At 48.4% G+C, this 11,942-nt stretch overlaps 1 protein-coding gene across 2 annotated transcripts; it reads right to left on the reverse strand.

The window, feature by feature from the left end:
- Nucleotides 1-73: 73 nt before the first annotated feature.
- Nucleotides 74-11,837, reverse strand: cep131 (centrosomal protein 131). 2 transcript variants are annotated; one of them, XM_029135230.3, is made up of 30 exons: nucleotides 11,681-11,837; nucleotides 10,645-10,837; nucleotides 10,394-10,488; nucleotides 8,844-8,955; nucleotides 8,444-8,571; nucleotides 7,995-8,099; nucleotides 7,708-7,887; nucleotides 7,507-7,624; nucleotides 7,283-7,396; nucleotides 6,997-7,189; nucleotides 6,828-6,922; nucleotides 6,636-6,749; nucleotides 6,354-6,522; nucleotides 6,175-6,269; nucleotides 5,914-6,099; nucleotides 5,629-5,820; nucleotides 5,355-5,492; nucleotides 5,154-5,279; nucleotides 4,953-5,069; nucleotides 4,734-4,763; nucleotides 4,190-4,292; nucleotides 3,606-3,807; nucleotides 3,208-3,315; nucleotides 2,918-3,035; nucleotides 2,762-2,836; nucleotides 2,467-2,609; nucleotides 2,110-2,287; nucleotides 1,836-2,032; nucleotides 1,687-1,747; nucleotides 74-1,609 (listed from the first exon to the last, which is right to left on the reverse strand). In XM_029135230.3, the coding sequence occupies exons 2-30, from the start codon at nucleotides 10,828-10,830 to the stop codon at nucleotides 1,538-1,540; spliced, it is 3,750 nt and encodes a 1,249-aa protein (XP_028991063.1). In that variant the 5' UTR covers nucleotides 10,831-10,837; nucleotides 11,681-11,837; the 3' UTR covers nucleotides 74-1,537. The 2 variants fall into 2 exon arrangements, with proteins under 2 accessions (XP_028991063.1, XP_028991064.1); XM_029135231.3 differs by lacking the exon at nucleotides 4,734-4,763.
- Between the last annotated feature and the right edge of the window lie 105 nt (nucleotides 11,838-11,942).

Here is an 11,942-nt window from a genome sequence, read left to right on the forward strand (position 1 = left end):
GGATGCTGGGAAGGCAGAAACAAACAAACAATTGTCCATGTTCCCACAGAGAACATGAACGAGGACACAGCTCGTCTTCCAAACAGTCAGTTTTATTGTGTTAGCTGATACATCCGTCACCATCGAAGCATCGGTGAAACTACAGTCAGGCAAGTTGAGGAAGTGAAAACAGAGCGTGGGGTGAAATGGTTACATTCAACAGAACATGGGAGAACGGGAGGGACCGCAGCACAGGCACAAACAAGGACAGGGCCTCCAACGTTTACTGCTCCAGCTGCTCCACGTCCTCATGACTCACGGTGGAGCTCAGTTAGAGGCAGTGGAACGACCGTGTTAGCGCCACGCTACACACAGGAACCTCCTTCACAGTGACGTCAGAACAGCCTGACATACACATACATAACATCAGCCCGTTAAATGATCCTTGATCCTCCTGTGGAGCAACAAGGCTGAATGGAAATAAATAAAACAACAGAATAAATAGAATGTGGGTAGACGGTCACATCAGACGGTGTTTCACATCGTAACAGGCCTTGGCTTCAGGTTTCCCTCTGCACCCCCATCACCAGCTCAAGCTATGGACTGAAACCTTATCCACAAAGATGGCCTGTGTCCCAGAGAGGTCGAGTTATGGGAGCGAAGAAACTGAAATAAAACTGAAGACGACAAAACAACAGCTGTGAGCGAGAACCCGGGGCCCCACGAACACGGGGCCCCATGCGTGAACACGGAGGCGTCTGCGTGGGCTGTGCCGTGTTCCGTGGCTCTGGTCACGTGCCCCTCAGCCTCCTGCCAGATCCCAGCTCAGCTTTCCTAATCCTACAAACACTTTCTATCCACATTCTTTCTTCCAACTTTCAAAGCCACTCGAACGGTCAAACTCTCAACTTGCTTTTAGCCTTTTTCCATCAGTTAAACATCCTGGTGCCATTTTTACTTCTACAAACTTTGGTTTAAGACACAAAACACTCAGTCCAGAGCTGGTCACAGGGCAGGAGAGGGGTGAGTGTAAGTAGCCTTCGTCTCGAGGGAGCAGTGGGACAAAACACATGACCCGACATAAACAAAGGGCGACTCAGAGCTGCTTTCAGGCGGAGGTTGGTGCTGGAGCTGCGATGCCGACTGATCTCAGTCCTTTGTTGTGTCAGTGCTTCTGCAGAAAGACCAACCCCCACCTCCCCCTTTAAACCAGCACAGGCCCAGGCTGGTTCCAGGAACATCTGGAAGCGTTCTCTGCGACAGCCTGGTGGGGAGGTGGAGGCATTCCTGCTTCCTGCAGGAGTGAGGAGGGTTCACTTCCACTGGAAATGGAAGAAAAGGAAGTCCATCTGTCGCCTTTTCCTGTGGTGCCACCAGGTCTGTGGCATTTAAATCAGGAAGTTTGGAACACGACATGCTCCTTCATGCTCGGACAGGGGGAGGGTTCTATTTGTTTCATGTGACGTAGGACAAGGCTCAGTCACTTGTTCCTTTTGAAGTTCCACAGGTTCAGTCTTGCATCCACAAGATCACATCGCTGTGTGCCGGGTGGTGTCATTCATTTTTCCAGCAGCTGTTTCCGCTGCTGTTCCCACAGAGCCTCCAGGTGATCCGCCCTTTTCACAGCAGCCTATCAGAAGACAGAACCCTGTCAGTCATGTCTTCACACCTGTTATTGCCCTCTGACAGAAAGAGCTCGTCCCTCACCTCATGCTGCTTCCGAAGGTTATTGACTGTTTCGTCCTTTTTCAAGATGGCCGACTTCACCCTGCGTAAATTACAAAGAGCCTTAACACTGTCCTCCTATCATTTCTCTCAGCCTTAAGCTTTATTCCCTTTATTCCCTGTGCCGTTACCGTTGATGCACTTCAGCCAGCTCCTCCTCCTTCTCCCTGCTGATCCTCTCCACCTCCAGCCGCAGCCTGGCTCGGACTTCGGACACCTCCACCTTTAGCCTGCGGTTCTCCTCCTCGGTCATCACCAGCCGCTCAGCAAACTCCTGCCTTATGACCTCAGCCAGGCTGCGCCGCTCGTCCGCCAGCTTGTCTCTGGTCTGAGGAGACGCAACCTTCACTTTCAAAACCACTCCTTCATGTGTCATGTGTGACTGCTTGTCAGCGACGCCCTCACCTGTGTGACCTCCTCAACCTCCTGCTCTTTGTGCCGGAGCGCGGCCTGTAGTCGGATGAGCTCTCCCTCCGTCTCCATCTGCTGCTTCCTCAGCTCTTGTTGTTTCTCCACAGAAGCTTTTTCAGAGGACTCCAGCTCCCTCAGCTCCGCCTCATATTTCTCCCTCACACGCTTCACTCTGAGAACAGCGTGCATTTTGGTCAAGCCATTATTTGCACACAAGAAACATTACTCATCCAAAGGCTGGGTTACATCTGAATGTGTTTTCAGGTGCAGGATGTGATCGTTGCTGGAGCTGTGAAGCCTACTGGGCCATTTGGCTGCTGCATTCTCTTCTTAGTGTTAAAGGACACACACCTGTTGTCAGCCGCCCGCTCACACTCCTCTTTGTCCCTGCTGGTCTCCTCCTCCAGCTTCCAGATGGCGAGCTCGATCTCCTTGTCGCGCCCTCTCCGCAGCTCTTCTTTGAGCTCGCGCTCACGGCTCAGCAGCCACGCTTCCTGTGGACAGATGAAGAGTCTATAGCTGGGTTCTACGAGTCATTGCACTGCTTGACATTTAACGGCTACACTATCTATAAAACAGGTATGAGGATGCCTGCAAGCCAGAGGCTGAATCCTGTTTGGTGGTTAACACCAACACGTCAACAAACCTCTTTCTTCTTGTAGTTTTCCTCCCAGGCCTGCTTTTCAATGTCCAGACGCTCTTGTAACGTCTTCATCTCCATCTAGGGAAGAAACCACTCCATTAGCTGTGCAGACGCCAAACAGACGTGAGACTGTCGAGCTGTTGTGACGACACCGATTACCTGGTGTCTCCTCTCCTGCTCCTCTCTGGTCTTGTCCAGCTCCTCCCTGAGGGATCGTCCAGCCACAGAGCTATTCTCCTCCAGCTGCCGTCGCAGGTCCTCCAGCTCAGCTCTCTGCCTGTGATAGCACAAAGAAGAAAACCCTATTTTGGGAGGGATCCTACAAAGGCAACAGTAATACCCAAGCGATGCGTTCATTCACTATTACAGGGCAGGGAAGCAGTACCACTGTGGGATGAAATATTTTCTATTTGCGTAAATGTGCTGTGGTTTGTGCCCTTTGACCCCACCTTGCAGCGAGCTGGGCCAGCCTCTCTTTCTCGTCGGCCACCTCCTTGTAAAGCCGCCTCCTCTGCTGCTGCAGAGACAGCTCCTCCTCCTGAAGCTGCTTCTCATATCTGACAGGACACACACGTGTAAATTACCAGGAGCGGCAATCATTACACAGCGGTCCATGACAGAAGTGACTAATTAACTGCCAGACACATTAAGTGGAACAGAGCTCAGCCTCTGTCTCTCAGCTGTGTCTTGTTCCTCTAGCTTTGCAGTGCAGGCAGTGGCCTTGTAGCACATCCAACACAGTCATGGAGCAAATGTTGATTAAAGTGGTACAAGAAAAGCTCTGAGATCGGTTTCAAGGTTTTTCTTGGCTGGTTTCCTGTTTAACGTTTGGTTAATGTGACTGTACCTTTGTTTGGCTAGTTCCCTTTCTCTCTGACACTGCTCCTCCTTCTCCTTCTCCAGATGCTGGCGGAGCTCCTCACACTGGCGGACGTAGCGTTGGGCAGCCCGGTCGTCTGCCTGGAGCAACTCTGCCTCGTGGAGCGTTCGCAGCTTCTTCAGCTCCTGTTTGTGTTTAGAGATCAGCTTCTGGATCTCTGGCTCCAGACCTGACAGCAGAGCACAGAAAGCTGATGCATAATGTTGACAGCTCGGATCATTATTAAGTAAAGTTGGTTCAAACAATAACAATAATAATGACTGGGAAGCAGGTTTGTATTTAATCTGCCTGCGAACAGACGAAGCAGTCCACCTTTAAAACACATCTGGTCTGTGATTTTTATAGGATGAGCTCATCACACAGAAAACCTAAAACAACATGGTGAGTTTCTGGAAACTGTGCTTCTTTGTTTGTGTTGCCCAACCAGCCAGAAAATGCACAAACCAGCAGCTGGAGACTTTATCCTGTGCAATGATGTACTGTCTGTTCTGGTAAGTGTGGTATGAACTTATGCAGATAAGTTCTGCCGTAGCTGGAGGCCCAGTCTCTACCTTTCACAGTAATCTCTTTGATCTTCTTGGTTTTCTCATCAATCCACTTCTCCCTGCGAATCTTCTCTGAGGCACTCATTAGGTCTTTTAACTTCTTGATCTCCTGTGGAGGGAGAGAGAGGCGCTACGTCAGCAGTGTGGTTGTGGTGTCACCATGCTGAAGACGCTAAAACAAGCCGTGCAACATTAGCCGGTAACTGCTTTCTCTTTTCTCTTTTTTGTCTGTTTGACACGATGAAGGTGTGATGCCACTTCAGTCAAGACAGAGCAGCTGCTAATTTAGAAAAGTCTTGAAAGAAAGTGTTTAGTTGAAAATCAAGCATTAAACTGAAAAGTGATGAACAAGTAATAAGAAGAGGAGCAAAGTAGTTCAACTGCATTTAAGAACATGAAGCACTGTAAAACCAGAGAAAGACATGGAGACTCACATGCAGACAGACTGTCCAGGAGATGGTGTGGGACAAACAAATGAAATGAAAAAGAAAGATGGAATGAGAAAGATAAACAAGCCAAGGATGAATGACTAGAGGAGAAAAAAAGTTACCTCACACAAGGGACCCAGAATTTGCCACACCTAAAGCCAGGAAAAAAAAAGAGATCCACAGACACAAACAGAAGAAGAGGAAAAGAAGAACAAGAGTGAGAGAGAAACAGAAAATAAAGCTGGTTAAACAGAGCAGGACACGGTCACAACGGCCGAAGCAGAAGAAAAGAAGCCGTGTTAAACATCACTCTGGTCTGTCTGTGGCTGGAGAGGTCTCACCATTTCATGCTGCTCCTGCATCTGTGCTATCTTCTTGGTGTATTTCTGGTCCACCTGCTTCAGTTCTCCCACTACTCCCTCACAGCGTTCACTCAGAGACTTTTTGTCATTTATCAGCTGAAACAAGAGAGAATGTTTTTTCGGAGAAGGAAAGTGGTGGGATGTACTTTCCCCTGGGACTGAACGTGTTCGTGTATCTACCTGATCGATGAAGGTGAGGTGTCTCTGTATAGTGGCTTCATACTGCTCCTTCTGCAGCTGGAAGCTCCTGTTCAGCTCCTTCTCCGTCTCCTTCACATGTCTGGCTGTCAGCTCCCTCTGCTGGGCCTGAAGGAGAGTGGACACTGTGTGTCACGTCTGCAGCTGCTCATCACAACCAGCTGGACCGTGTGCGGCACCCACCAGTGCAGTCTGCAGCATGTTGACGGTGCGTTTCTTCTCCTCCAGCTCCAGCCGGATCCTCATCATGGAGCCTGTGAGTTCAGCAGCGGTGGCAGACGCCTGCTCCACCACTGCCAACTCCTCCTCAGACAGCACAGCCTGACAAAAACATGTGTGTTCATTTACATTCTGTCAATCAGATGAGCTTCACAATAACTGGTTGAGCAAAAAGATCCTGAATACACAATAATGACTCTGAGGTGACTGTCCAACCTGGAGCTAAACTGACCCTGACCTCTCTGTGAGATCCTGAGGTGACTGAGCGAGGTCTCTCCTGTTCAGACTTCTCCATCTCATCCAGGAAGCTCATGATGCTCTGCAGCTTGGCCTCAGAGAGCAGGGCTCCGCCATCGGGCAGAGCGGCGTGGTGACTCAGCTGGCCGTGGCGCTCCAGGTTGTCTGTGGTCAGAGTGTTGGCGTCTCCGTCCTTTAATGAGAGTCAGAAGCTTTTACACCGTGTCTTTCACACAACACACAAACACGGTGAACTGTGGCTGTAAGTAGTTTCTACCGCTCTTACATCATCTATCCAGGCGTATTTCTCTTTGTGGTAGCACTTGGGCAGCTGTTCCGACAGCCTGTCTGGCTCCTCCTCTAGCAGCTTTAAAGTGTCCAGCAGCTCGCTGAGGGTGGTTTTAGATGGAGTCCTGCTAGAAAATGCTCCTTGTCGCTGGTCTTCCACAGTCAAGGTCCTCTGCAGAATCTCCTGGATTAGACATAACAAACATGTTCATAACAGGACTGAACACTTGGTTAGTCCACAGTCATGTCAAGCATTTACCTGGGAACACTGGGAACCTCTGCGATTGGACAAAGCCGGGGAAACAGCCCTGAAGCTGAGCTCCGTCGAGTCAACCACAACATTCAAATTAGAGTCTGTGGAAGGATTTAATCAGAATCCATCATCATCATAATGACGAGTCGCTCGTGAACAATGTGATGGTACAGATGCATACGTACCTGTGTTTTTAGCTTTCATGTCTGAGGGCGACATTGGGCTCTTGTTGCTTGGTGAGGACGGACATTTGTTGATCTGGATGCTTTTAGCAGGCTTCTTTTGTCCGACCACACCTACTTGCCTCGGGTTCTCCCCCTCAGCTCCACGCTGGGTCTTTTTCTGATGCAGCTCCTGCTCCACGCCACCAGAGGGAGACATTACACATAAAATATAAGAGTTGAGAAAGCACTAACCCCTAAAGTTTAAAAAAGCTCTGCCACAAAGTCTACATGCGATGTTGTCACCTTTGTGGCAGAGAGGTGAGCCAGGCGACTTCTCTCTTTACGGATCAACTTCCTGTCGTTCTCCTTTTGCTGCTGCTCCAGGCAAACGTCTTCCTCTGCTCTGTCCTCTTGATACTACAAAATGTTTGCTTTAAATGAACAACTAAGAATGAAAAAGGCAAATCCAGTATGTGAAGATGGTGAGTTAAATACCTGTGAACACTGGGATCCTCTACGGTTGGACAAAGCTGGAGAAATGGCTCTAAAGCTCAGCTCACCCACGTCAGCCACAACATTCAAGTTGGAGTCTGTGGAGCAACATAGCCACACTGCTGTAGTCAGGTGTTCCTGCAGGTTAACAGACCTGTGGCAGCACACACACCTGTGTTCTTGGCTTTGACATCTGTGGGTGACAGTGGGTTGTTGTTGCTTGCTGAAGCTGGGTTTCTGTTGAACAAGGATATTCTGGGTGGCTTTTTACATGCAGCCACAGCAGTCTGCCCCAGGTCTTCCACCTCGACGTCAGATCTGTGCTGCATCTCTGCTGCTTGCTGGGCTCTTTTGTGCTGCAGCTCCTGGAAACAGAACAATAATATCAGAACTATAACCCAGAGTAGAGACATGATTTCCCTGATGATCAAGTCATGTGACATATGTCCAACAGGCACCTGGATGGCAGCGAGCCGGGCTAGACGAGCTTTCTCTTCTCGAATTTGTTTTCTGTCTTCATCTTTCCTCTGCTGCTGCTCCAGGCTGGTTTCTTCAGTTTTCTCCTCCCGCTCCTCCAAAGAAAATGCAAGAGTGTTAATGCAACAGAAAAGGAAAGAGTGAGATAAAATCAATGTAAAGAATATAAGGTGCAGAATAAAGCAGCCTCGGTGCACACACATACCTTTCTTTTAGTGAGCAAGATGCGTTTAAATGCACCCTGGCCTGCGTGCTGCCTGTTGGCATGGCGCCGGTACCAGCGCTGGATGGTCACTGCTGCCTGGTTCACCTGCTGAATAAACCTTTTGAAACAACAAGAGAACTGCTCTGAGTAACACTCCAAAAGTTCAACCAGTGCGTGAAGAGGCAGGGTGGTGCTTCAAACCTCTCTGCCTCCTCCTCAGTGACCTCCCTCCTACGAGGCAGGACAGGGCTGCCACGGTGGGCCGGCACCAGAGATTTGTTGTTGGACGTGGAAGGAGAAGAAGAAAAATTCTTCTGGGACTTTGTGAGGGAGCTGCTGTCCAGCGACACCTCATCATTTGCTGTAGCCTTTAGGATGTTGCTGAAAGAAGACATGACTGGATGGTTAATAAGAGAATGGAGGATAAAGGACTTTTTGCTCTGTTCACAAACAGCTTAGAGAAGAGCTGGGTCCATTCCAGGACTTACTTGAAGGATGGCTTTTGGTTGGAGCTCTTAGGTGTGAGCGGTTTCTCCGAGTGGTTGTTGTGTAAGATGGTGGTGACAGCGTTCCCCACAGCTCCTTTGTTGCTCCTGGGGAAGCGAGAAGCAGGAAGATGTTTTCTGACACTTGTGACAAACGTATACCAACACCACCTTGTTTCTCCTTCACCCCCTCGAGCGCTGCAGCTACCAAACATGCTTTCACACAAATTCTTCCCGTATTACAAACTCAGCCAATAGATTTTTTTTCAGATTTAACAGAAGAAAAGGTCCCAGTGTGTGGGTGGAATTCCTCAAGGCAGTATCAGCCGCCTTGATCAGCAGGTTTGAAATCTTAGATGCAGGTAGAAAACCTGAATGCAGCAGTGGGTGTCAGGTTTCACCTGCTGTTTTCTGTCTTATTGTGATTACTGGGTGTTAGAAACGCTGCCCACCTGTTATTGGCAGTGAAGGTGGCAGCCAGAGCGACACCAGCTTCTCTTTTCTTTGGGCCGGTGGGAGAGTCCACGCTGCCAGTGCTGCAGGAGCTCGAGTGCTGGGGGAAAACTCGGGGCTGATCGTCCTTCAGGAAGAAAACACACTTACTGCACAGTCACCTATTATTAAGCCACGTGAAGTTTGACTCCTTCCATTTCCAGTATTCCATTGGAAAACAAAAAAAACACTGTTTTACAACAACACATGATGGCGAGGGGCAAATTTGTCTGCAGAGTACTGGACATTATTAGTAAGACTCTGTTTCGGAATTCCAATAAGACGGTCGTTAGGCCTTTGCTTTCTATACAGTCCTCTAAAGACGAGACATATAAACTGATGTGATTAAACACTGAATACCAAGATGTTCCACGTGGTCCCGTCTGGTGACGCCTTGCTAAAGCTGGCCAGCTTCTTGCGTCCATCTGAGCTGCTGCCAAACAGGGCCAAGTAGTCCTCACCCTGATCCTGACTGGAGAACACACAAGCCATATGTTAGAAAGTAGTGAGGAACAACGCTGCACTGATTATCCAAAACGTGCGGCCAACACACAAAGTGGGGAACTTGAGTCACAGGTTCTAGTGGCAGCTTTGGTGATTAAATCTTGTAACGACAGCTGCAGGAACGGGGCTCATCCTCATCCTCATCCTTTCATCTCTCTCAAGCTCTGGAATTTAGTATGTAGAGGCTTACTCCCTGCTTAGAAAACCCCCATCTTGGATTCCATGTAAATATGCACATGTATATGTTGATCTCAATGACGTGGCATTCATCCTTCAAATAGACTCACACAACCAACAACTCCATGATGATGCACAGACGCCAGCCGAGTTGCAGAGGGTGTTTCTGTCTGAGTAGGTATATCAGTGAGTGTATGTGTGTTAGATTGTGTGTCTGTCAGGCGGTGAGGGGGTGAAGCCAGCTGGCTCAGTGAAAAGCAATCTGACAACACTATTCAGGCAGCACATTCCTCTACGTTCCGCTTAACATGAGCATGATGCATGGAGATGAGGAAGCGGTTTGGACAGAGTGGGCTGATGAGTGACCTAATGACAAGCCCTGAAAGACGCTGGGAGGGGCACTGTCTTTAAGTGTAAAGGCCCTGTGCTTTGCATCCTCAGAGGCTGATAGACGGGGGGTTGTGGCAGCTGCTACACAATAGGACCAGAGCGTGCACGCACACACTTCTCCTTTCAGTGGCTCATCATAGAGGGGGTAACCTGACCCGGGGACCCAGCCCTCCCCCTGCACCCTGTGACCCTAGTAACAGCCGCGCAGCTTTCCTCCACTCTTTATCATGCAGGGCCTGGCGCGCCACAATTCCCATTGTCTGACATGCTGAAGAATCAAGGGTGCCAGCTGTTGCTCACCAAAGAGAGGGACTCTGCCTTAAAGAGCAGAGACTCCAAACAAGACAGCTGAACTGCAGAGATTGTCCCTGGTAATACAAGCACAGTCTTACCCACATTATCTGAAACGCACACATTCCTCTCTGCCATTTTTAAAAACATGGCCTTCATATTTCAGACACGTGTGTATTAGAGCATTTCTTGATCTCAGGCAACTGAGGCTTTGCTGAGTTTATGTGACAGAAAATACTATTCTATATACAGTTTAGAACGTCAGCAATAAGTAAAATAAACTGTTTAAATTTGCACAAAGAAAAAATTAAATGTACCAACACTTGAGTGTACTGTACTGTATGAAGTGCATTGTACCAATAGAAGAGTAGTAATACCCCTGAAATGCTGCACTGAAAATAAAGAGTAAAGAGGTTTTAGCCTAATATTTTCTTTAAGTGCCAAAATTGAAGTAACTCATTAAGCAGAATGCTTTTATTTAATATTATTTCATATATACACATTGATGTATTACAGAGGTTAGTTACTTTCTGCCACTGAGTTTGTACCTTAAACTGAGGTTTGCCTGCTGATTAACCTGAGTGGTGCTGTGGGACCGCCTCAGGTTCTTGATGGATCTGGAGCTACCATGGTTGGCGTCACTCTATGGAATTAAATGGTGTGTTGTAGAATCATGAATTATTTAAAAGCAATACAGAATGTAGACACCACATCTTAGATTAGCTTGTTATTCAAAAACAATGTGAGGTGGGGTCTGACACCACTACACACATGTCATGTGTGGTGTGGAGTTACTCACCAGGGTGTTGCGTTTTCCTCTGCTGTCACCAGCCACAGACACCGACACTGACCTAGAGAAGCACTTCCCAGGAGATGCACTGCTGGGTCGTTTGTTCATAGGAAGCTGGGAGCCTGACAAGCTCAGGTCCAAGGCTTCCCCTGAGATGCCGGTGGGGATGGACGAAGGGCTCCGCGTGGTGTGCATCCTTAGACTTAGAATAGAGACACAGCATAGAACTTAGATGGATCCACCGTTCTAGCGTGAAGTACGTGGTGATTCAGAGGAAGCAGCAGCAACCCTCCACTGTTTAGTCTCCCAGAGTAACCAACAACAGAAGCACCCAGTGTTGTTCCTCCAGCTGGAACAGTGTGACGCCTCGGAGGAAAGATAACGAATGACAGGACCATTGTTCAGGGCTTTAACAGTCAAATGCTGTGATGTTTTACGTTAGCAACAGTATAAACCAGGATAATAATTTTTAACCCTGGGGTTAAAAAGGTTAAATGTTGCTGAGATCTGAGGATCCTGGCGTTTGCAAACCATCAACCCAACTTAACAGCATTTTGTGCCTCCTGCGCTGCGGCAGGTGTATTTTAGCTCTGCTACAGTAGCTAACAACAACAGCGCAATGTGCGCTTATCGTCTCCTCATCATAACAAGCAAGCCTGTGAAAGAATGACGAATACGGAAAAAAACACAGCTGTGGACGACTCACGACAAACCACAGCTAATAACAGCTAGCTAACACGAACCTCACGGTGGTCACGTCTAACGGTACCTGTTAGATGAAGACGGCGTACTTTATTTATAATGGAGGCTAATCGTGAACGTAACAACATTATGAAACGATAACGTTCATTCACATCGATTTGCCAAATCTCCGTTCAGGTTAAAAGGTCAAGCTTAGCTAGCGGTTCTATGCTGCACTATTAACACACGTTGGCTTTTACAAGGAATGATATTGTTTTTTTAATGATTCCTTGTTGGAGCAGGCGTTTAGCTACAGTCTAGCAATTATGCCTATAAAAAACAACGGTTATCGTAAACTACTTACTTCACTAAGTGGGTGCCAGCATTGCTTCAGCCCGCGGCCACGGTGTGTTTTAATTCCCAGGACAATCCTGATTCCCAGGGAAAGTTCCGTTGACTCGAGGCACAAACACGGGGGAACCAAATAACGCGTAACATCATCTCTGTGGCAACAACACACACGATCCGCCCCTCCGCGTCTGTGATTGGTGGAGAACAAATGCTGGCCCCGCGCCCAAGTGTGTGATTGGCTAAGAGCGAATGTCCGTCCACGGGGCGGATTTCTA

This window comes from Betta splendens, chromosome 19 (genome assembly GCF_900634795.4).
Source record: "Betta splendens chromosome 19, fBetSpl5.4, whole genome shotgun sequence".
In the NCBI taxonomy this organism is placed as follows: Eukaryota; Metazoa; Chordata; class Actinopteri; order Anabantiformes; family Osphronemidae; genus Betta; species Betta splendens.